Consider the following 26,171-nt stretch of genomic DNA (forward strand, 5'->3'; position numbering starts at 1 on the left):
TTTATTTGCATCGTACCCAACCATATATAGTGAAATGTGGTCCATGACATAAAAATATAAAAAAAAATAGATAAAATAAAAATAGAAAAATAGTAGTAAAGAACAAAACAGAATTACAATATAATTTACATACCTAAAGCAGCATATGCAAGAACTAGAAAGCAGACCCTGCATGACAGTATCCAAGCAAAGTGCAAGACAATGTCGTTTTTGTATTTATTTTAAATGTATTTTCAACTTAATGTATATGGTTACTTTGCGGTGACGTGTAGGATATTTGAAAATGCAAAGTAAAAAATTATAATAATAATTGGACTAATAATTATAAAAATAATAAAGGTGTGGTAAGAGAAGTTTGTGGCACAGACATGGTTCCATCCATGTTTGGCATTTTACCCCACTGGCTTTGCTGAAATTGACCATGAGAATGAAAATGGAAAAATAATGGAACTGTTTTATTAAAATCAGGAGCAAAATAACAAAAAAGGTAAAATTTCTAAAATGTCCATCCTGTTTGAAGTTTATTTTAAGGGGTATTTTAGGCAAACAAATTAGTAACTTAGTAACCCTTAGTGCCGGTCCCAAGCCCGGATAAATGGGGAGGGTTGCGTTAGGAAGGGCATCCAGTGTAGAAACGTGCCAAATCAAACATGCGGATGATCTGCTGTGGCGACCCCTAACGGGAGAAGCCAAAAGAAAGTAACTAGAAAGAAGCAAGTAACACTTGGAATCTCATCAAAACATCATTAACATTAAGTTCTATTTGTTTTTTTATACATGAGTTCCATGTAAAAATTAACCACTTAACCTCTAGATGTTCAGTAGCTTACTGTTCTATCTATTCCCTGCAGATATTATAAAATAGCTACTGAATTAAAGCACTGTGTAGTTTGTATTTGCATATAAATAGCATATAACTTTATGAGAACTGCATATACATTTTATGTCTATTCCCTGGACATTTATCAGTGAAAGAGTTTAAAAGAGACTTTTTGAAACATTATGCGGGTTTTCTGTTTGTTTCAGTTTTTAAATAGATGTTATAGATGAAACTTAACACCCCTAAAATACGTCTAAACATCAACAACAATATGTTAATTCATACTAGTTCATATCAACAAGCCCCACCGCAAGAAAACAAACCCTTGAGATGTCCAACAGTTTACAGTGTGCTGCTTTATTATGCTCTAGAGTCTTGCCTGGATAGCTGAGAATGTGTGTGGGTTGTGTGTGTGTGTGTGTGTGTGTGTGTGTGTGTGTGTGTGTGTGTGTGTGTGTGTGTGTGTGTGTGTGTGTGTGTTAGGAATTTAACTTCAGCTGTGTAATAGCCCGAATCCACAAAGGAGATGATCCTTACACCTCATACTGTTCATTATTTGTTGACAATACAGTGATACACACACACACGCACGCACGCACGCACGCACGCACGCACGCACGCACGCACACACACACACACACACACACACACACACACACACATGCCAACCACACAGTGTAGTTCCGGATGCCCAGCATGAGAATAGTTCTATATTTAGCATGCTGGAACCCCTGAATTTTGTGTATTTTGGCCCGAGTGTGTAGTCAGGCGCTCTAATCGTGTACGACTGGCCCAATCACGTCAGCATGGCTAAGAGATCGAGTCAGCACAAGTGCCTGGATGCATGAGAGCAAAATGCTGAAGCTTCTATAGGCACACTCCTGCTGCATCTGATAGTCCTGTACATCTTGCAAAGTGACCAGAAGCAGATAAGGAATGTATGTATGTGTGTGTGTGTGTGTGTGTGTGTGTGTGTGTGTGTGTGTGTGTGTGTGTGTGTGTGTGTGTGTGTGTAAAAGAGAGAAGGCTGGCAGACATGAGAGAGTGTGACTTAGAGAAAACGTGATACAGTTTTATCTTTCCCACTCTGTACTTTTCATTATTCTATTTTTTTTTTACCACTTACTCATGTCAAAAACCTGCTGAAAGCAAAAGTAAACTTTATCACACACTAAAATACATTTTGTACTAAAAACTAAGCAAAATTTGTGCAATTAATAAGTAATTGAAATACCATATTACAACATGTACTCAGATGCGAGGACAGATAGCTGTGGTGTGTGTGTGTGTGTGTGTGTGTGTGTGTGTGTGTGTGTGTGTGTGTGTGTGTGTGTGTGTGTGTGTGTGTGTGTGTGTGTGTGTGTGTGTGTGTGTGTGCATGTGTGTGTGAGTGTGTGTATGTGTGAATAAGGGAGTAAGTGAAATCAGCCATGCTGTGTGAGTGAATAATGAGAAGTCTGTAGTCAATGCATCTGTATGTTCATTAAAGCTGTGAGTGGAAGAGGCTCATCATCAGCTGGAGCAAAACAGCTGCATCCCACAGTTTAAAGAACGCAAATATGTACAGGCAAACACACAGCATGGGTAACACACACTTTTATGAAGTAGATCCTAGTATAAAGTAGATGAAGTAGATATTGTGTTTTAATCAGCTGCACTTTGAATTGATCACACATACTCACATGTACATGGTACTTTGAGTACAATAATCAATGCTTGCATATGTGGGATGAGCTATTAAAAAATGTCCACACAGAAACACACACACACACACACACACACACACACACACACACACACACACACACACACACACACACACAGAAACACACACACACACACAGAAACACACACACACACACACGAAACACACACACATGAAACACACACACATGAAACACACATATGAAAATAACTAATAGACAAAGATGCCACACAAATCAGAAAATATGTTATAAGCCACAAAAGACCTTGAAAATGCAGGAGACCAAACCATTTTACCAAATATTGACTTGTCAGTGGAGGAAAATGAGACAGAGACTTTCACTTGGACCACAATAGCTTGATTGATAGATTAATTGAGGTGCATGAAATCTTTATTTTGCATGGCAATGGAGTACTAAGCTTTCCTGAGCCCTCACCTGACTTAGGCCTGTGATTTTCTACCTTTTTTGTCCACATTTTGTTACTCATGGAAGACATTTAAATTATATAAAACACACATCTAACTTTACATTACTGTAGTTAATACCCATTAAAACAATGTACTTTATAGTGGTAGGTAGTAGGTATATGAAAAATTCTACATCCTAGCAAAATATTTGCTTTTTTTTCTATTAAGCAGAGATATACTGTATTGTGGACAAGTCAAACTCAAGCCTTTGGCTGTGATTGATATATATATATATATATATATATATATATATATATATATATATATATATATATATATATATATATATATATATATATATATATATACACACACACACACACACACACACACACACACACACACACACACACACATATACAGAATATATATATATATATATATATACACTTGCAATCAGAAATATTCAACCCCCTCACCTCAATAGACAGTGATGTTGATGAAAGCTAATGAAAATAAATGAAAAAAGAAAAAACTCGTGAAATAACAAACAATATTTATTAATACATATTTGAGTTATTTTGACAACAGAAGTTGACTTAACTTTGTCATGCAACACATGAGCATGTGCAGTATTATTCAACCCCCAGCTTCAGTGCCTTGTGGAGCGCCCTTTAGTTTTTATAACTTCTAACAAGCGTTTTCGATAAGTGCTGACAAGCTTCTTACACCTCTCGATTTTCTCACTTCCCTGTCTCTGCTCTGTGCTCCTTCCTCATCTCAGCCCTGTACTCATCCCCAGGCTCAAGTACCATTAATATTACACTATGTTGTATAAAGGAATGGCCGCATTGTGTATTTTGACAGTTTTATGAATAATTCACTGCCGGTTGTCTGGTTGTAAAACTAAAAGCCAAATTAACTGTCGATGGCAGAACATAAAAAGAACAAACAACAAAGAAAAAATAGCATATAATAAAAAATATTTAAAATGCTGGAATTATTCTGAAAGCTAATTCACTGTGGATTCCTATTTCCATAATTTTTTTCAGTTTTGATTATACTAAAAAATTAAGCAAATTTCTTTTTACCACTTTCCATAAGTCGGCCTAATTCTTGTACCAGTCAGTGAGAAAATCAGAACATGATATATTAAAACAGCTTTTCAGTGGTATCCTTTTCTTAAGGTACTGAATCATAATTTCGGTCTCATGCACCAATATTTCCTCTTCTTCTACTTTATATTCTGCACCACAGTGGCCTATGAAAGTTTATCTTAGAAGCAGTACTCATCAAGTAATCAATATGAATTCATTTGGTGTCAGTGTCTGAATATTCATGAGCAGTCAGAAAAAAAAACAAGTTTTGAGTTGGAGAGCTGTTGCGTTAGGTTAGGGTAGGTGTGCAGTGTTCTATATTCCAATCTACAATTCATGGCAAACATTTTGTGGATACTTGACTACCATAAGCATGTGTGCTTTTTGATTATCCAATTCCATATTTGTAATCCTGTCCGTACTGTTATAATAATCTCCATTCTCCTGAGAAGGCTTTCTAGTAGATTTTGGAGCGTTGCTTTGAGATTTTGTGCTCATTCCTCCACAAAAGCATCAGTAAGCCCCGGCACAGATGTCAGGTGAAGAAGACTAGTGCACAGTGTTCCTGTTCATCTAAAAGGGTTTCACTGAATTTGGGGTGAGTTCTCTATGCAGGGGTACTTAAGCTTTTATAGACCAACCTTGTCAAACCATGTTGTCATGTAGCATTGTCATACTAAAACATGTTCAAACCCTTTAGTTTTAGTGAAGGGAAATTGCACTGTGAAGATATTCTAGACTATTGTGTGATTCAAAGCTTATATAGTGTATGTTTGTTATGTGGGCTACATAAAGAAAGGTTTAGATATGATTCATTTAGTTTATTGACTGCTGTATTTGATCCGTTCCTCTATTTGCAGCTTATCCTTTTTCTTTCTCACTCTCTGCTGCAAATTTCTTGCTGAACTGGTAAAACTCCCATATGGTATAAGAGACTGTATATGAGACTTGCAAACTATTAGGCTATACTCACCGTCAAACTCCCTCTTTACATAAGCAAGTCCTCCTCGGAGTGCTATCCGAGGAGGAGAAGGAGACAAAGAGCCTCAATTAAATGGATCACTTCACCTAAAGAATGCCATCTCCAGTATCAAGGCCAGTCACAAAACAAAAAAAAACATTTGAGCACTCAGTTAGGTGAGATTGAATCAAACCAGGAGTCTAAAACTGGAGTCCACTAACCCAAAATACATCTGAATATCTGCCTTACTTAAAAGTAAGATAGGTTACATAAAATATTTTTACTAAATATCCTCATTAATATGCTAATTCATTTACAAAGGTTTTTTTTTCCTATGGACTGCTCTGACTGATTGCTGGCAACAGCAAGAAATTAGACTATATCTGCCCTCAGAGAGAGTGAAACATTAGTAATGCAGCTGCAGTAAAATTACACCAAAATATTAAAGTCAATAAAACATGAAATGGCACATTCAGCAAAAAATCATCCCTGTTCTACTCGATGTAACAGACTCATACCAGCCAAACTTTACTAACATATCCTATTTTAAGAAACGTCTTAATTCCAGCTAAATTACAGTCAACTTGAAATTATTGGCACCCTTCACAGTATGGGAAATAAAAAATATTATGAATTCAAACAGTTGATGCCTAAATCGAATAATTAGACAGACAGACAGACTGTTTGATACACCAGAATAGAAGTATACAGAGTAAATGCAAGTTTGAAAAATTAATTATAATACAAACTTTGTTGTTGCTTTAATGAAAAATAATTGTTCTTTGTCACCATGAAAAAAAAATAAGAGTATTGAACTCAAAATCAGACAGATGATTGATGACCCATGCAAGTCAGGTTATGTATCTCAAAAGTTACGAACAAAATATCACTAAGCAAAATACATTCCAGGACTCCTCGCATGGATTACTTCCTACCCGTGAGCACTTTTGCAATCTCGTACCATCCGAGACCACATAGACTAAGCCTTTCCTAAGGACACTTTGCATTATAGTGACTATTCAAGTAACTATTGCTCGTTCTAGGTTTGTTGTATGATTTCTAAGCTCAAAACCTTCATTCTACTACTCCGGTTTCTGTTTCCGTCTCTCCAAAACCCTGACACCCAGTGGTCCCAGTCTCCAAATATGAGCTTTAGGTTTGAATAAGTGTCTTTTAATTCTTTTAGAGATTGCGTAAAGACATGATGATATGTAACGCAATAATTTACATCACAAGATCACTAAAGTATATCTAAATCTAAGTCTAAGAAGAGGTTCAGTGGTGTTCTTTGCTATAGGGATATATTAGATATAGTGGGGTGCCAATCAGTTTTAAAACCAATTTTTTCGAAGAAATACATGTGCAAATGTTTTGTTTTGTAATTCAACTCACACACCTATTTTCTGTGCCAATAATTATGGAGTTGACAATAGACTAACATGCCTATTCAAGCAAAAGCGAGCCGAAAACAAAATGCTTAAATTGGCACAAAGCAAATCATTATCTGAAATTCTGTTGACGCATTAATATTGCTTGCCACATTCATGTTCAGGCTAGTGTGCTCTGTAAATATAATATAACTTGTGTGAGACTGATTACTGATTCAGATTACTTTGCCTCCCAGTGGGTAAAGTAAACACAGATTTGTTTTTGTCTATTTTATCAGTGAGGTTTTAGAATAAAACATCATCCATTGCTGTGAATAATGACTACACTGTAGCTGAGGTCCACTAAAAGGAACAATCATACCAAGCTATTTTTGGCATGTGAGGACTAAAATAAGCATGACGTCACAACTGTAGCATTTGGATTATTTTTTTATATACTGCTCTAGGGAAAAATGGTGCAATCACATTAAAGATCATTCAAGCATGATATAAAGCAATGTTATGTGAGACATAGAGAAGAAAAAAGCTTACTTGGATCAGATTTGGAGAAAGTGTCTCTGTCTAGTAGGTTTCTGTGAAGAAGTAAAAATAAATAGAGAAGAAAAAGATAAGAAGTATAGAAGAATATTTCCATAACACCACACCAAATCTACTGTAACATGACTGTGTGCAGCCATGAATGTTTCTTCTGCTTGGTTATGGTTTAAGTAGCAGTGCTTGAGCTTCCAAGCAGAAACCATAATATAGAACTGTTTACACTTTGCAACTCATTTAAACATGTCATCATGTGAATAAGAAGAAATAAAAACTAATTCTAACAGGCTTACACAAGTGGAATGAAAAGATTCATAAGCACAAATAGTCCTTTGATATAACATATATCTTTTTAAAAACAATTCAAACCTGAAAGAAATTAGAACAGGCTCTTAATATTTCATATTCGGGATTCTGTAAATGCAAAATAGATTCCATTTCCTTCACTACATTTGGTTATTTAAATAAATGCTTTAAATATAGATTAAGCCTTTCTAATTCATGTGGTAGGTTAAAAAGTAAAAGAAACCCATAATAAATACAACATTTCCAGGGATTTCTACTGTAGCACAATGTATAATTTATGGACCCTGTACAAAGTCTCCATATGATGCATATGCAAGATTGAAAGAGAATGACCTACAATGTGCCATCTCTCCTCTATTCCCACATTAAAGCATAAACCTTTCATGACTGTTTCTCTGGCTGAAATGCATTTTCAGAGCCAGGAAAAGACAACATTATTTATTAAAGGCCCCCCCAAAAAATATTTATTTCTGAAATGATATAAAATAGTTAAGACAAGGAAAAACCAGAAACTTAATGCCTATGAAAGGAAGTAAGCATGTAGGAGCGACTGATGAGGAAGGCTTTTGGCCAGAGAAATTCTGCCATATGCCTGACTTTTCTCCTCTAAAACACCATGAAAACTGATAACAAGTGATAGCCAGTTCTTCCAAGCTACAGTGTGTGTGTGTGTGTGTGTGTGTGTGTGTGTGTGTGTGTGTGTGTGTGTGTGTGTGTGTGTGTGGTGTGTGTGTGTGTGTGTGTGTGTGTGTGTGTGTGTGTGTGCAGAATATAAGAGAGAACTGGCCATTTTCAAAATAATATATTTAGCCAGAATAACAGGAAACTCTACAAACACCAAGCTTTATCAACTATTGGTCACATTTTCTTAATCTCCTTTTGATATGGTCTGATTTTCTACAATGCTTCACAAATTAAATAATATAGAAATATATATATATAACTTTACTCTTAAACCCTACCTTAATCTATGCAACCCATAATAATATAGCTGTTAAATTTGCTACTAATTTGCAAATATAAGAGCAATTTTAAACAATTTCTCATTGCTTAAAACATTATATATATCAGTAATACAAACTTACCCAATGTAAAATTCCCAGCTATTTTTTGCTGAGACTTTAGAACAGATTTTCTTCACCTCGATATTAAAGTCAAAACAGCTTTCATAAAAAAAAAAAATAAAATAACACTTGATGTCATTACTCTTGATTAATATATTATGCTGTAATAATATTATGCACATAATTTTTGTACTTTTAAATCCTGAGAGCATAAACCTGCACAAAGAAATAATGTAGCAGTAAATGTGCTTCTAAAAGAAACTTCTCCTGGGACTAATCTGCATATCTTTTTTTAGTATTATCTTTAAGCTTTTGAATGAAAAATAAGAATCACCTTTGAAGTCAAAAGAATAGGATTACCATTTCAAAACATATGAAACCCTTATAAATTATGACACACACACACACACACACACACACACACACACACACACACACACACACACACACATTTATATATATATATATATATATATATATATATATATATATATATATATATATATATATATATATATATATATATATATATATATATATATATATATATATATATATATATACACACACAGTACAGACCAAAAGTTTGGACACACCTTCTCATTCAAAGAGTTTTCTTTATTTTCATGACTTTGAAAATTGTAGAGTCACACTGAAGGCATCAAGGGCTATTTGACCAAGAAGGAGAGTGATGGGGTGCTGCACCAGATGATCTGGCCTCCACAGTCACCGGACCTGAACCCAATCGAGATGGTTTAGGGGTGAGCTGGACCGCAGAGTGAAGGCAAAAGGGCCAACAAGTGCCAAGCATCTCTCGGGAAACTCCTTCAAGACTGTTGGAAGACCATTTTAGGTGACTACCTCTTGAAGCTCATCAAGAGAATGCCAAGAGTGTGCAAAGCATTAAAGCAAAAGGTGGCTACTTTGAAGAACCTACAATATGACATTTTTCAGTTGTTTCACACTTTTTTGTTATGTATATAATTCCATATATAATTCCACATGTGTTAATTCATAGTTTTGATGCCTTCAGTGTGAATATATATATATATATATATATATATATATATATATATATATATATATATATATATATATATATATATATATATATATATATATATATATATAGAGAGAGAGAGAGAGAGAGAGAGAGAGAGAGAGAGAGAGAGAGAGAGAGAGAGGCCATGCTATGGGCTCTGTCACCTTGCAGTGTTATAGCAGTGTATTGCCATTATTTCTTATTTACATCAGAGTTATGGTTAGAATTCCAAAGCAAGCTCGGTGATAAGGTTGATAAACCTATTTTACCTAGAAGTGATTTGTTTACAGTCAGATAGATAAGGTCAGCCAGTTGGGTTACAGACTGGCTGTCACCTGCGATTGCATTCGAATAAACACAAGAATGTTATTCCTGAACTCTTGTCTTTATTTTGCCTTCTTTTGTACCTGCCTTAATTTGTTATGCTTTGAAGAATTGCTACACTGGCTTCTTCTCATTTAAAGGAGCTCCTAGCAAAAATTTAAAAGGTGTAAAATTGTTTTCATAACGACAACTTGAGAGCAGAAATAATCCATAATGGTTTGGCAGTGAGAGTGGATCATCATATACAAGCTAATATCCCTGGTTCATTAAGTACTTTTTATGGATTTCTATATCTATATCTACTGAAGAATTCATTTACTAATAAGTTATCATTAAAATATAATTTATGGCAGTGCAAATTTGTACTGGCTCCATTTTTTATGGCCTTTATTTTTTTGCATATTCAAGCTTCTTAGGAAGACAAGGCCAGGGTGCATGGTTAAAAAAAGAGGGGTTAAGGACCCAATAGTAGGAACTTGGCAGTGTAATGCTCCATCCTGCCTTAATGGCAAATCCAATCCTAAGGTTATGTCCTTGTTCCCTGCCACTGGGCTATTTCAAAATCACCAGAAAGTTGCCTGTTTGCAACTTTCTGTTTGCAGTCTCTTTTAAACACTGTGCATGACTACAATACGAAATGAGGTTATCATTAAAAAAAAATAAATAACCAACTTGATGTGCACATGATTTATACATTTATATAAAATTTTGATGTGTTTGCTTGATAACACTGTTAAATAGGTCCCTGTCTGTCTTCTTTAAATGATAAAAAAAAGCTAATTAATCAAATCCCTTCATCCTGTCAGTCAGATCAGGCAAACAGAAGCGTACACATTTTTAACAGTCTTAAAGATCACATCTGTGACAGAATGGTGGTGTGCAAATCTTTGTAAGAACACATATTAAAGAGGTTTCATCCATTACTGTCATCCACCTGTTAGGAGGTGTTGTAAAACGTACTATAATTTAACCTATTAGAAGTCAGATGCTTTAACCTAAACATAATCTGTGTAAGAAATAAAGTCTAAATGGTGGTCGTATTGTTCCTGTACACTTTTTTTTAAGCACAGACATGTAATAACATTAGATTATGTTAATGTTGTATCTGGCAAATTAACATATTAAAAAAGAACTAAACCAAATATTTGTCATAGAACATGACTTCTTGTTAGCGCATATGTTTACAGGGGCTGTACACAGTTTTAAGATTTGCTGTGTTTTTTGGTGCACCTTTAAAACATGATTCATGGCACCTTGCTCCATTCTCTGTTGCACGTATTGACCGGACTCCTACAACGCTGCAGCATTCAATATACTAAGACCACACATGTCGATAAAGACATTCTTTGCCCATTTTAATGAGCAAATACATACAGTGGGTACGGAAAGTATTCAGACCCCCTTAAATTTTTCACTTTTTGTTATATTGCAGCCATTTGCTAAAATCATTTAAGTTCATTCTTCTTCCTCATGAATGTACACACAGCTCCCCATACTGACAGAAAAACACAGAATTGTTGACCTTTTTGCAGATTTATTAAAAAAGAAAAAATGAAATATCACATGGTCCTAAGTATTCAGACCCTTTGCTGTGACACTCATATATTTAACTCAGGTGCTCTCCATTTCTTCTGATCATCCTTGAGATGGTTCTACACCTTCATTTGAGTACAGAAATTTTTGATTATACTGATTGGACTTGATTAGGAAAGCCACACACCTGTCTATATAAGACCTTCCAGATCACAATGCATGTCAGAGCAAATGAGAATCATGAGGTCAAAGGAACTGCCTGAAGAGCTCAGAGACAGAATTGTGGCAAGGCACAGATCTGGCCAAGGTTACAAAAAGATTTCTGCTGCACTTAAGGTTCCTAAGAGCACAGTGGCCCCCATAATCCTCAAATGGAAGACGTTTGGGACGACGAGAACCATTCCTAGAGCTGGCCGACCGGCCAAACTGAGCTATCGGGGGAGAAGAGCCTTGGTGAGAGAGGTAAAGAAGAACCCAAAGATCACTGTGGCTGAGCTCCAGAGATGCAGTCGGGAGATGTGAGAAAGTTGTAGAAAGTCAACCATCACTGCAGCCCTCCACCAGTCGGGGCTTTATGGCAGAGTGGCCCGACGGAAGCCTCTCCTCAGTGTAAGACACATGAAAGCCTGCATGGAGTTCTCGAAAATGGTGAGAAATAAGATTCTCTGGTCTGATGAGACCAAGATAGAACTTTTTGGCCTTAATTCTAAGCGGTATGAGTGGAGAAAACCAGGCACTGCTCATCACCTGTCCAGTACAGTCTCAACAATGAAGCATGGTGGTGGCAGCATCATGTTGTGGGGGTGTTTTTCAGCTGCAGGGACAGGACGACTGGTTGCAATCAAGGGAAAGATGAATGCGGCCAAGCACAGGGATATCCTGGATGAAAACCTTCTCCAGAGTGCTCTGGACCTCAGACTGGGCTGAAGGTTTACCTTCCAACAAGACAATGACCCTAAGCACACAGCTAAAATAACGATGGAGTGGCTTCACAACAACTCCGTGACTGTTCTTGAATGGCCCAGCCAGAGCCCTGACTTAAACCCAATTGAGCATCTCTGGAGAGACCTAAAAATAGCTGCCCACCAACGTTTACCGTCCAACCTGACAGAACTGGAGAGGACCTGCAAGGAGGAATGGCAGAGGATCCCCAAATCCAGGTGTGAAAGACTTGTTGCATCTTTCCCAAAAAGACTCCTGGCTGTATTAGATTAAAAGGGGGCTTCTACTAAATACTGAGCAAAGGGTCTGAATACTTAGGACCATGTGATATTTCAGTTTTTCTTTTTTAATAAATCTGTAACAATGTCAACAATTCTGTGTTTTTCTGTCAATATAGGGTGCTATGTGTACATTCATGAGGAAAAGAAATGAACTTAAATGATTTTAGCAAATGGCTGCAAAATAAAAAAGAGTGAAAAATTTAAGGGGGTCTGAATACTTTCCGTACCCACTGTATATGTAGTACAGAATTTATTATATGTGCTGCTAAATTATTTTTGTAAATATAGAAATCTTAATTAAGAGATTAATCTTAATTTTAATGAGTTAATTAAAAGATAAAAAGAGTAATGGAGTTAATAAATTATAATTAAAAGATTAACTAAAAGTTAAGGATCAGTCTGAGACAGAAGCATAGCTTCTGTTTTCACCTAAAAAAAAATCTTTCCTTTATTTTAAGAATTCAACATGCATTTAACTGCTTAACACTGAGGAGCCCTTGTGGCTTTAGGTTCACTGTTTGGAGCTATAATAGTTGAGGCTATTCATTATAAATAACAAGAATACATGCGCATCAGACTAATGTGTAGAATGATCCGCCATAACATTAACCACTGATAGGTGATGTGAATAACATTAATTTTCTCACATTTTGCCTCATATTACACCCAGTCAAAAGTCTCCCTAGCACTGAATCTGATTGAGCATCTGTGAGATGTGCTTGACAGATGAGTCTGATCCATGAAGGCACTGCTTCACAACTTAAAGAACTTAGAGGATCTGCTGCTATTGTCAGTCTGTTAGATATCACAGCATACCTTCAGAGGTGTTGTGTGGTCTTGTGCATCAATAAGCCAGAATCTGCTTGGTGGCACAAGAAAGACCTATGCTGATTGGTATACATTTATCTTTTGTGCACCCACAGCCTGTGCAGGTTGACAGTAATAATCATTCTGCTATTTCTGCAATGTTGGACTTAAAGATCAGTGATTTTAGGTCGGAAAACATTTTCAAAACAAGAATAATTCCCCCTAACATTCTGGCAGCTTCACTAAAATATCTGCTCAAAAGAAAAACATTCACTGTCTATGGCACAAAAAAAGATGTGTCAATCATACCTATCAATTATGTTGCTGTCTGTTCAGAACGTTTTGCCACTTACACTAACATTCATGCATTCTAGCTTGGGCAAAACAGTATGGATTGGATATTGAGTCAGCTTTAACTAACTATTGGCTGCACATTCCTTTCAAGTAGTCTATCCAGGAAATAGAGGTAATATGAGTATAGAAGTATTGCATCAGTATATTTTAAACTACACACCCTAATGCATATGAATAAAAAAAGCTATTTTAAAACACTTTGTCATACATGCATGACTGGTAGTAAGTACAATATACTGTTAAGCATTAGTTAATCTGCAATCTAACCTTAGCAACCTGATTTTTTTATTCAGAGTTCAGCTTTATCACAGACCAGTGAACTATGAAATGCAATCATTTCTTTCCTGGTCAACAAAAGACATTATACTTAAGTTTTATTACAGACATATTTCTACACAGAGGGAGGGACATGGTGTGAGACCGTAATACATTTTGTTTCTCTGTGGGAGATAGCATAAACATTAGTAAGCATTAGAAATCCAAATATTTTGGTTATAAATGAACAAAGATCCTGTTTAGGTCAATGTATTAAAAGCAATACTTTAGAATGAACTTGAAAAATAAATTGAATATTCACTGAAATTAGATATGTTTCTTAGGAGTCCCCAGGTTTCTTTTCTCACCCTAGACTATAACCTATAGTGACTCACTAATGTTTGTCTTTTCAGTCAGTATGCTCAATCAACCCACAGATCATGGTATGATGTCAGGGGAAATTACAACACTTTGTAAAGACCGCTTCGGATTTGAACCAGTCAGTATTGGTTTCAGAGATGCTAATGAAAATTAATACAGAGGCTGTGATGAAAATATCTACAGCTGGAAATGCTGATGCAAACAAACAAAAACATCTCTGCTGTTAGGACGTGTAGCATATTTATTACACCACTAAAAATCAGCTGATTTGTTCCTCTATGCAGTATTGTCCATTGTGATTATCAACCTAATCTCTAATAGGCTGAAAAGAATGCTTAATATATTCATTTTGCATTTGTATATTACCACAATAGATTTAGACAGTTTTTTTTTATTCGAGAGATTGCCTGAATCTGGAACCTAAAGACATCACCAAAAGCTGTTCCTTCACCTGAGATGCTTTGGCAGTACTTTACTGCAACTGCTTTCAGCTGTTTGTGAGTCTTTCAGTAAATGAAGAGCATGCTCATTTGGGTAGATGTTAGGTGACTGCTACTTCCATTTAAAAACATTTCATTCATTAAAAAGCTCTCAAGCTGCTTTTGCAGCATATCTTGGGTCATTATCCATCTGTACTGTGAAGTGCCGACCTAACAGTTTTTCAGCAATCGACTGAATCTGAGCAGAAAATGCAGCTCCATACATTTCAAAATTCATCCAGATACTTCTATAAGCATGCACATCATCAATAAATACAAGTGACCCAGTTCCATGCATGTTCATGCAATAACACTGTACCATGTAGATCAGGGGTCACCAACATGGCACCAGGTAGCCTGCAAGGACCACATGAGTAGCCCACGGGCCTTTTCTAAAAAAATAGCTGTTTCCTACTTTGTTAAATCATTGTTGATAATTATTATGAGAAATCATTAACATGATCAGTGTCTTCACATAAATGAATTTTATTAATTATTATTAATAACAGATAATAAAAGGTAAAGTAAACAAATGTGTTATTTCAGATCGAACTGAAAACCTTGTGTAATAAACTGGTAGCCCTTCACATTAATCGGTACCCAAAAAGTAGCTCTCAGTTTCAAAAAGGTTGGTGACCCCTGATGTAGATGATGTGATAAGTGAATTTTCGCTTCGCGTCGTTTCATTTTTGTTTTGTTTATTTTATTGTATTTATTTTTTTCAGGGCGAGCTGGAAATTGTGACAAAGTTTTATTTGGCCTTTCTGTTCTTGAGTGATAGCAGATGTTTCCCTCTTCAATTAAAACCCCAGTATGAACAATCACTTGATTACTGTCCCTTTAGATTGTATAGTTCTCCTGAACAGCTACACCAAATGCAAAATGAACACTTAGAATGAACGCCAGAGCAATTATCTCCTTAATTGTTAATACAATTAGTAGGAAACAGAGAACACATAGCCATTAAACTGCTAATCAGTCAAGTTTCTAATTAGTTTAATAGCCTTATTTTGATTGTTGACAGAGGCAACATTCTATCGCAGTTTAAATACCACATTTTACAATCCCCAAAAGATATATAAGGGCTGAAATCTTGGAATAGTATTAAAAAATAATCATGACAATCCCTGTAAAGGCAAGGCATGAGCAGCAGTAGCAGCTTCAACACCCTACATGAAAAAAAACTGCACAATAATTCCAGCCTGTAACTTTATGACCTACAGCTGCTGGGGGCACAGGGTGAGAAATCACATCACAATACCGTAAGCATGCAGTGATGTAAAAAAGGTGAAAAGGCTCCACCTGCGTTCTCAGATGTTTAAGGGGGACTGAAAGATGCGATGGGAGACACGACTGCACGCGTTTCTATAAAGGTGGCATGAAACAGTAAAAAAAAAAGAGCTTAAATGCTGAACATTTGTGACACTGAAGCTAAAATCAGGACTCTGCAGCGACTGCAGGCTTTTAAACCCCTGTCTTTTTCCCCTTTTGGCTTTCCTGCCAGATGCGTCCGCGTGCGTCTGAAGACGGAGCCAGCCGAAGGCAGAGCGCGCGCGCGCATCACTCACCTGCACGACACCGTGAGCTCAACTTTAGTGGCGGGTATAGCAGAGATCAGAGGCTCCCAGTCGCCGATGCTCGCCAAATTCGGGAAACTGCTAGTCGAAGACATGCTTGCTTTCAGTGTGGCACTAGGAGAGCTTTTGGTGAAGAGAGCTCCTCTCCATCCTCGGCACCGCGGAGGGTCGGCGGACGCGCGCTCGCCTGAATTACCAGCTCGCCTGTGACGTAGCGCGAGAGCGCGCGCGCGCGCGAGAGAGAGAGAGAGAGAGAGAGAGAGAGAGATGTGCGCCGTGAGGACTGTCTTCTGTCCTCATTTTTCATGAAGGAGAACACTGCACATGAAGCACCACGTTCTTCCTCAGCTATTCCTTATTAGTGATGCACATCATCAGTGTGACACGATGAAAAACGCAGAACGGCAACGTTAAGATGCTTGTAGTTCAGTCTACTACTGTACATATCTAAACTCATTGAGACTGCAGGAGAATAATCTCTGACCAGATTATAGGCTATTTGGGTCTTCTTGGCATCTGTCTTGTTTTAATAAGAGTATTTTTAACACTACCATTTCAGCAAAAAAGACACCTTTATTTGTCAGTAGTGTGGCACATTTAGTATTTATAGGAGTTTCCATGGACTGTACTTGGCGAAAAAGTGCATGTACTTTTAAAGGGGTACTGCACCTTTAAATATATTTAAAGTACAATTTTAAAGGAGCATAACTGGCCCTTAAGGTCCAGTTATGTACCTTATATTGCTTTTTTAAAGATATAAAGATTAATAGCAAAGGTACAAAAGATGTACCCTTGAGGCTCCTTAACAGCCACAAGGAAAAGTACTTTCTATCTAAGAGTCTACACTTCTGTGCAAAAAATAGGTCAAGCCAAAAAACAAACAAAAAAAGGAAAGAAAATATAAAAGCTTTTAATGGCCATCATAAAAACAAATTATTAGTATAAACAAATAATAAATAAAAAAAAGCAGGAATTAAACAAATGCACTCCTGAGAGCTTCTGTGTCACTATTTGTTCATTTACCTTTGCCGCAGTGAACTGTTCAGGGAAAAACTAAAACCAGGGATTTTCACTTTTATAGTTTCTTGTTCACAAAGGTAAAATCGAGCTAATAATAAAAAAGTCATGTGTCTGGGTTCACAAAATATTTTTCATTCAACTGAAAAGCTATCCCATATAAATTGCTCATTTCCTGATCAATGATTTGGTGTTAGGAACATTAATACTTTGGCTTTTTTTTTTAATTCTTTTATTTATTTATTTTTTACAGCAAACTATAATAAAACTACCATGCTGTTATGGCAGAAGGAACTAAGGCAAATCTTGCAGGGTTACAGTAATAGATTATGTGTATCCTCTTTTATCAGTGTCAATTATGTCATTTTTTTTGTTGGTTGAATATATTTGGTTGATGTTGATTGTTTCATTACCCAACAATAATATTAAAACAAGAAAGAACAACAAAACAACAACAACAAAAAAACCCCCACTAAGCTGCTACTGTCATTGTGACTACAGTGATTTTTCCAGAAAAATAAGTAAGTGCTAGACATGTGGAAAAGAGAGGGGCTGTCAAACTGTGCAACAAATAATCTGCAGTTATATTTTATACCCACAAAGCAATGGTATGATGTGTACCAAGTATCTCAAATAAAGTAGCATTCATAGGCATTTCTGTCAATATGAGACTGATGAGAACACACGTGACTCATCTGACCATGCTTTGCATCAGTGCCTTGTTTCCCTCATGCAAGTCTGATGACATACTGTGGCCACATTCTATATTTAACTTAACACATGGCAAAATGTTAACACAAATGCCCCAGTAATCACCACTGAAAGAAAACCTTTTTCTGACCTCCACATGGACATCAGGTGACATCATTTTTACCGCACAAAGCCACTGAGAGCTTCATGGTTTCTATGAGTTATGAGCAGAGTCAAGCTTTGTGATTTCTGTTCACTTGTAATCAGATCCTAGATTAGCATGGCAAGCGCAATCTAAATGTTAATGAAGGATTCACTGGCAGTTTATTGAAATGTTACGCAAAAACTCCAACTGAGAGTAATCAGACAAATGAGAGTTGATCATTGGCCTAAAATCATTCACTAACGAATCGAGGATTCCTAATAGCTTACGTGCATGCTTATGAGTCTTAATGAATGACACCGGGGAGATGCCTGTGGTCACCCATAGGCAAGAACAGCTTGCCAGACTTTACAGTAGACAGTTTTTTGCATATGAATGGTGTGGAATTAATGGAACAGACTGACGCATTAATCATTTTTCCATGTTTTATTCAGAACTGCAAAGGAAACTTAGAGTAGTACGAGCCAAAATGCCAAGAATGCACAAAAGTTTTAAAAAAAATGCAGAAATGATGAGACAACTTTGACAGCAACTTCTACCAGAGAAAATGCCTTTTATACTTTCATCATAAATAATTTAACAGATGAGTAAACCTTGTTGTTCGTTCAGGTGCATTTTGCCATTGCCTTACAGACAGGAATGAAAAAAAAAAGTCTTCAAAGAGAATAAAATTGTCACAAGTGCATCGAGGTGATAAATATTTAACCTTCGCCATGATGTTCATGCTTTGTTATGAGGACTAAGCCATAGAAGGAGCACTCGGCATAGAATGACAGTCTAGCCTTTTATTCAGCCACTACGCTGTCCTGAACTCAGGTGCAGCCATGATATAATAATATTGAGAGCCAAGTGAGACGAAAGACACGCACGTGCACACTGATGAATCAAATAACAGATTCTTTCAAAAGAACAAATGTGTCCACAGAGCTGATTCTTCAAGTATAAGGCAGATTCACAACACAAATATTAGGTATAGTAGAGTTTATGAGATAATCTAAAGTGTTAGAGGACCAGAAATATAGGATCTCCCTCCAGTGGACAAAATGGTTTACTGCTGCAGAGATCATACAAGGGTTAGGAACGACTCCAATCCAAAGCTCTGGCTTGGGCCACACAAATGCCCACAACAGCTTTAACTCACACACACACACACACACACACACACACACACACACACACACACACACACACACACACACACACACACACACACACACACACACACACACACACACACACACACACACACACACACACACACACACACACAAACACAGTAGCTTGGGATTTTGACAGATGGCATTTATGTGGCATCTGACATTAAGCTTGCTAACACATCATTCTGCTACAAATCTACCAAAAAAACATCATAAACACATTCAGTGTGCAAAATCACTCAAACCATCACAGTTGTCTCCCACACTAAAAGAAGATTTTAGCTGATACACTGCAAAGTCATTTCTAATCATCTTTCTCAAATCCTGCTCTACTGTTTCTGATTATAAGCCAAGGATTTCCCATTTCTTTAGTTTGCTACAGGCTAAGAAAATGATTGTTATATATGGTAACTTTATACATCTAGGACACTCAGGCTATATATATATGTATTTATGCCACAGATGAACGATGAATGTGACAGAAACAAAAGCAGGTGGTTATGTACACTCACACACAGTACTCCACTGCACTCCTCGTGTATGTACATATTCACATACATACATACACACAGTACAGGAACTAGTCAGTGTATCTAAGTGTCAAAGAGAGAACGACTTCAGCCACTTGTTAACAAGAAGGCAGCAAAAACATTGAACACAAGAGCTGTGTGAAAGCTTGAATAAAGGCATAGTGAGACAGACTTGTTTCATTAATGTAGGTTCAGTAATGTAAATGTAAAAGATTTGATTATTCACGATTATATTACTATGTTATTAGGATAAGATATACCTTTATTCGTCCCACAGTGGGCAAATTTCTTATCCTTAATTACGATAGATAATCAGGACTGAAGTCATATCCTTGGAGTCGATGTCAGATTTATGCCACAGGCACAATACCCAATAAGAATAACATCGCATTCTTCTAGGGTTTAGTTATTATATTACCCAGAGGACTCGTATCACTAAAGATCTAATGTGCTTGATCAGCATGTTCATCATGGTGGAGGAATCTCTCTATCAGTTAAGACTATTTTAACTTAATTTTAACAGTATCTTTAGGACAGTAAGCAAATGGATTAAAGTAGTTAAACGGGTAATACAGATCCAGTTTGAATAGGGCTTAAGACAAAGAGAGAAGGAGAGAGAAACATTCTGTATCTTGAGAATGCATAAGTACTGGATTTGTTAATAAGTTAATGATTGTAGTGCAGCTGAGCTCCACACTTTGGTCACCAATGATTTCCAGACTCAAACATATAGACAAATTTAAAGGCATGGTGATTCCAATTAGTTCACATAATGCAAAGCTTCAGCTATTCAGTATGCATCATGTGTGTAAAGCGCCCAGTGCTTGTGCAAAGATCTAGAAGCACGAGTTCATATTGAGCTCGGAGAACCGGCCTACTGAAGCCAGCTACAGACAGTCCGGTTCCTTTCTTTCCTCACATCCAACTAAACACAGTGCAGCAGCAGTTCTCCCAGTGGGTAAATCAAGATGAAAAGGGAGAAGCTGCAGAATCTAAAGGAGAATCTATTTCGGTACTGAGATTTGCTTTAGCTATCTTCCATAGCATTGACGGGTTATTAAGACACATTTTGAGACCATACAAGAAAAGTGGCCGTGGTGACGCAGCAGCTTCCAGTCTGTTTACATCCACTTTTATTCAGACATTAATCTTCTGTGATGGTATACATCAGGGGTCCTGTTTTAGTAGGTGAGGGCAGAGCACAATGGGAAGTTAGCCACATGAGATGTGAAAGTACAGTCAGTTGCTGCCAGGTTCATCAGTAATGTCAGTCATGTCAGTGCTGTCCAGACCTCCTCTTGCACGCCAGATCTTCACCGTTCGATCACTGCACAGGCAGGGCAAAACAGAAAACAGGCTTATTGCGCAAATATTGTCTTGCAGACCCATCCTAAATAAATTCTATTGCTATTTTAGCAACTCACATGTACATTCATAACTAAACTCCAATAGCTTTCTGTTAAAATGTTTAATATTCACAATATACTATATGTTCTTCCTGTTGTGGGTACATAGTCTCAGATAAATGTTTGTAGGAATCTAATTTTCGATGATGTCTTCATTGAATTTAAACTCACGAGACATGTGGCTTTTAAACCATTACATTTCTGGATTGCTACATTACTGATTTCATGTATTTATGTATGATGAAAAAAGTTTTTTACGGTACTTCATCATCTATAACTTTCTATAACTCATTATCTTTTTAAGCAATATCAACTTTGATAAAAGTGTTTTTTTTTTAAAAGATGTTTAAATTGTGTATGTAACCCACTTTTATTCGGAACTGTTAACATTTAAAGTTAGGTAGGGCATTTTCACCTGTGAGTCCTAAAATCTGTGCCAAAGACCAACAGGTTAAAATGGCCTATAAAAATTCATTTAAAATGTAAACACATTATATGAATTATATGAATTATATGACTCCAACCAATCCCTGTTTCAAACGACTAGCAATTAACATTTTAGTATCCCTTTTCACTTTTTTAAATATTGTAAAATTGAATTTTTGCTAAATGTTGATTATTTTCCATTAAATGCAAAAATATAGTTTAAAGGGGAAATAATATTTAAATTTCTCCTGTGTGTGTGTGTGTGTGTGTGTGTGTGTGTGTGTGTGTGTTTGTGTGTGTACTATATGCTGGTTGGTTACTCACTCTGATGCGGTAAACAATAAGCTGCTGTTTGTAGAGATGCTGTTGATAGGACTCTCGTGTCCCCGGAGTTCTCCGAGAGCGCTCAGTGTGTCCTTGTGCCAGAGCTTCAACACTCCTCCTCTACAGCCACTCAGCAGGGCAGGAGAACCTGGCACGAGGCCCAGCGCACACACCCAGTCCCGGTGAGCGTTAGGAACTTGCTGCTCAGACACACACACACACACACACACACACACACACACACACACACACACACACACACACACACACAAACACACGCTTAATTCACTTTTGCTAACTAATACTTGCACTTATATAAAGGAAGCATGTCAAAATAACACTCCCTTTCACTCTCAGCTGTTTTATTGATTATCAATGCAGCCTTGGTAGAATTCACTTACTGCATGAATGAACAATATCTGCTCTCTAGCCTGCAGCAGGCGACTTTTCGATTTATCCTACTTACCTGCAGTAGGTCTTTGCGAGCCAGGTCCCATTTTTTTATTCCATTGTCTCTGGAGCCACTGAATAGACAGTCTCCCTGCACCACCACCGACTCAATGCCATCGTAGTGCGGAGGTTCGAAGTTGTGCGTAGGACTGATGCTGCCTAGAGCTCCTTCTGTTACATCAAACATCTACAAATATGCAACAGTTAGGTGAAAAATTTGTCATTTATTTTGCAATTCTTTCTCAACAGAAATAGATCCCCTTGATGAACACGCCAGCTATTGGTTATCAATTAATTAAGTACAATAATTAAGTCATTAATTAAGAAAGTAAACTTTGCAGGAGGCTGTAGACGTCCTTTATATTATGTATTTAAAAAATGAAAAAGTCTGTAGGTTTACGCAGCTATTGGCAGAGCAAATCTTCAGAAGTACTTAGTCAGGCATTCACATAATGAAAGGTGAATGTGCTGTTTTAAGAGGAACTACTAGAACATTTAAATTGATATATTTATAATTGAATAATGTATAAATTGTAACTTTAAAATCAGCCAAATGTTATGATTTATATTCTTACTATATAATGTATAACATAACATAGCAGTATAGAACTTTCATAAAATAGCCCTTTTTCATCACTGTATAATGTTGTATAATGTATCAAACAATTGAACAAACTAACAGTTTCCTAACTGATAATTAGGTGTTATTAAAAGTTTTTCAGGTATTGTAAAATACACCCACATAGCTGGCAAGACACACACCTTGATATAGTGATCCTTAGAGCCAGTGATGACCAGATCTTGGCCACTGCCAGAGTGATCCACAGTCAAACACATGACTGGGCCTAGATGACCTGTAAGTTTTCCTGATGATACAAACCTTAAGACAGCAAGAAAAGAAAGAAAATGTATTACAGTTCTGCCACCAACTTCAACTTCTTAACAATGTTAAGACTCACAATAATAGGGCATATTGTGTTGTTTTTTTGCTTATGTTTTCAAATGTATTAAAACATATGCATCTGTAGAATGTTTAGGGTTCATAATCTAAGAGCGTGTACCTTCTGAGGTCCCACATGCGGACAGAATTGCCAGCTGCCACATACAGCACTGTGCCTGTAGGGTTGAGGGCAATCTGGTTGATCTGGTTTTCTCCAGCAGCTGTAGTCACTGTGCGGCTGGTGTTGCCAGCACATGCATCACCTGTGCTCACCTGACCAGAGGATCTGAGAAAGAAAAGAAAATGTTATGATTTACATAATGGTGCATGCTTTGTTCAGTTCAGTCTGTTCTAATAGCATTTGGCACTTAAGTAGACATGAATCCTATTTAATACCTGTGAATCTATAAGTTTTTAGAATCCCTCTTGCTAAAGGCCAAAATTCTAAATTATTGAAACCATGTGGAATATATCAAATGTGTGTGAATGTGTGTTACATTATTATCTTCCCTATCACCACCATTATACTGTAATTAAATTATAGTACTAGTATTGCACAAATAGGAATCAAAGAGATTTTCCTATCGCTTTTAATTACTCTAGAAGGGATATTTTTGTACTTAATATTTGCAGTGTCAGCAAGCTCTAAGAGCTATGATTCTCCGTAAGTTCATTAAATTTAGATTTCCCTACTGATCATATTTTAAGATTTTAGATTCAACCTTTATTTACTTACGTGAGGGTGCGGATGCACTTTGCAGAGTCGCGGATGTCCCACACTTTTATGTAAGAGGTGGAGACTGTAAAGACCATGCTGGAGCTATAACGTACCGACACAACGTTGTTAGGATGGCCACCGAGAGACATGATTTCCTGCCCAGTCACCAGATTCCACACCTTGCACGTGCGATCTGAAGGTAAAAACCAGACAATGCACGGATCAAAGAAATATGACAAACTTAGAAGGTACATAGAAATAAAATAATTTTTTCAAAACAAAAGTTAAAAGGACTGAAGCCATCAGAACGGGAGCCATAGACATAAGTCAGACCTTTAGATCCAGTAAATAGGAGATCATCAGTGGAGTCCACACACAGCACAGCTTTGCTATGGCCCTCAGCCACATGCACACACTGCAGAGTACCGCCGCGATTGCTCTTCGATGCAGGTACTGGGTTTATCACTCCTCTGGGAAACACACATACAAACTGTAAGAGTGGAGCTGATTTCATTCCACAGCAAGCGATTCATTCATTTTGCATGTGTTTATCCATGCAAACAACAGCCATCATTTTAATATGGTGGTCTGTGAAGATTATTCTATAACAGAACATGCAGGGATATAACATGCACCACTGTTCAGTAGTTCAGCCACATGCTGCAACATAAAAAATAAATAAAATGAACTGACAGATTTACAGTTTAATATGACAACAACCAGACCTTTATCTTATAAAATAGAGCCAACCTCTGTCCTGGGTCCTGAATTTATGCTAATTTAAAGGAAGAACCATTTTACTAGTCAGTGGGTCCTTCGTGGATTCCTTTCAAATACATGAATAACATAAATAAGTGTTTGAGATAATCCAAATAATCTTATGCATGTCTTTAATCTTGAAATATGAAGGATTGTTTCAATTGTTTTGCTGTGTGCCAATATATGAGATCACTGTTTATGCTGTAATCTTAATCTATGTATAGTGCTGCAATATTATCACAGTTATTCTATGCACATTAATGTATACATAGTTATTTATGTCTTACTTTTATATATTGTATACTGTATATCTTCAATGTTAATTTTTGTACATTTTGCATTTAAACTGAAGCTACTGAAAATTTGTCTTCCTTCCCAATTTACTCATTTAACAATTCCTTTCCACCAGCTAGCTCTTCTCATTATACAACAGCTAGTAATTAAAGCTTATACAATCTTTCTCCTAGTCACTTCAACTTTTCTCACCTATTGCTCAAGCTGCATTACACACTCAGAGCAAACAGCACTCTTCCACAATACTTCCGTGAGTTCAATTAGCCACAATTAATAATTATGTTGCTCTGGTTGACAGGGGGGAAGTGTACACCACCCCTCCCACTCAGTTTTGCTCTCCTGGGCTCTGGACGTCATAAGGCATCATTTGGTTTGGACTCATGATATCCCCAAACAAGATGAATGTTTTTCTGTTGTGCAACTCATGAGCACTTTGACTGACTGTAAAGTTGAAGCAGTACTCTGGCTTTTCTGCGCACTGCTTTTGCTGAGGCTTTAATCATATGAACCATGAAAATATCCTGCTTGTCCTGAATGCTGCTTTCAAGCAGCAAGCCAGACACACGCAATCAACCAGACTATGTGCCATGTCTAATCCTTGATACTGTGAGGGGGCACATCATACTCAGATTCAGTCTGGATTCTAACTCCTATTGCTAAAGAAAGAAAACCAGGGCACAAACCTCCAGCCACGTAACATTAGCTCAAGCTGGGTCTCTGTTCTGGAAGCAGGTATAGTGCAGTTTATAGCATGTTATGGCAGGATTAGGTATTAGAGTTAAATAAGGTAAAGATTTGTTTTGGGGTAAGTTAAACACTGAATGTTCAGAGCTACCCATTTTAAATTCCATGGACATGTGTATAAAGAGTATAAATATCTGTGGCCACCAATCAGACACCAATTTATCCTAAAAACACACTGTGCTATTAATGGAACAATGTGGTGCTCACTGGAAATTAAGCCCTTTACTGATTTCAGACTAGACTGTCAGACATTCAGTGTAGGATTGCTCACACCAGGCAACGTCGGCTCAGCAAA

The 26,171-nt window shown here is 36.9% G+C and overlaps 2 protein-coding genes and 1 long non-coding RNA gene across 12 annotated transcripts in view; 1 reads left to right on the forward strand and 2 right to left on the reverse strand.

Annotated features, from left to right (window-relative positions):
* cpne8 (copine VIII) overlaps nucleotides 1–16,381 on the reverse strand; it is a 37,061-nt gene extending 20,680 nt beyond the window's left edge. Inside the window, exons 1-2 of the mRNA XM_083546683.1 lie at nucleotides 16,250–16,381; nucleotides 6,911–6,951 (exon numbers count right to left, since the gene is read on the reverse strand). Of these exons, the coding sequence (XP_083402809.1) occupies nucleotides 6,911–6,951; nucleotides 16,250–16,353 (145 nt within the window). The 5' untranslated portion in view covers nucleotides 16,354–16,381. The remainder of the gene's footprint in view (nucleotides 1–6,910; nucleotides 6,952–16,249) is intronic.
* Nucleotides 5,892–16,839, forward strand: LOC310728852. Its single transcript, XR_014534355.1, has 2 exons — nucleotides 5,892–5,928; nucleotides 16,186–16,839. It is a non-coding gene; the product is annotated as an uncharacterized lncRNA (long non-coding RNA).
* A 1,700-nt stretch (nucleotides 16,840–18,539) lies between these two features.
* kif21a (kinesin family member 21A) overlaps nucleotides 18,540–26,171 on the reverse strand; it is a 38,210-nt gene continuing 30,578 nt past the window's right edge. For 5 of the 10 annotated variants that reach the window (XM_083547331.1, XM_083547335.1, XM_083547330.1 and 2 more), the window contains 8 exons: nucleotides 24,413–24,549; nucleotides 24,098–24,272; nucleotides 23,483–23,647; nucleotides 23,184–23,301; nucleotides 22,438–22,608; nucleotides 21,972–22,171; nucleotides 19,326–21,142; nucleotides 18,540–19,264 (listed from right to left, as the gene is read on the reverse strand). In XM_083547331.1, the coding sequence (XP_083403457.1) occupies nucleotides 21,055–21,142; nucleotides 21,972–22,171; nucleotides 22,438–22,608; nucleotides 23,184–23,301; nucleotides 23,483–23,647; nucleotides 24,098–24,272; nucleotides 24,413–24,549 (1,054 nt within the window). In that variant the 3' untranslated portion in view covers nucleotides 18,540–19,264; nucleotides 19,326–21,054. Of the gene's footprint in view, nucleotides 19,265–19,313; nucleotides 21,143–21,971; nucleotides 22,172–22,437; nucleotides 22,609–23,183; nucleotides 23,302–23,482; nucleotides 23,648–24,097; nucleotides 24,273–24,412; nucleotides 24,550–26,171 lie in introns of all 10 variants that reach the window. The other 5 variants (XM_083547327.1, XM_083547333.1, XM_083547329.1 and 2 more) reach the window with 2 other exon arrangements.

The sequence above is a fragment of the Silurus aristotelis genome, assembly GCF_946808225.1.
Source record: "Silurus aristotelis genome assembly, chromosome: 7".
Classification (NCBI taxonomy): Eukaryota; Metazoa; Chordata; class Actinopteri; order Siluriformes; family Siluridae; genus Silurus; species Silurus aristotelis.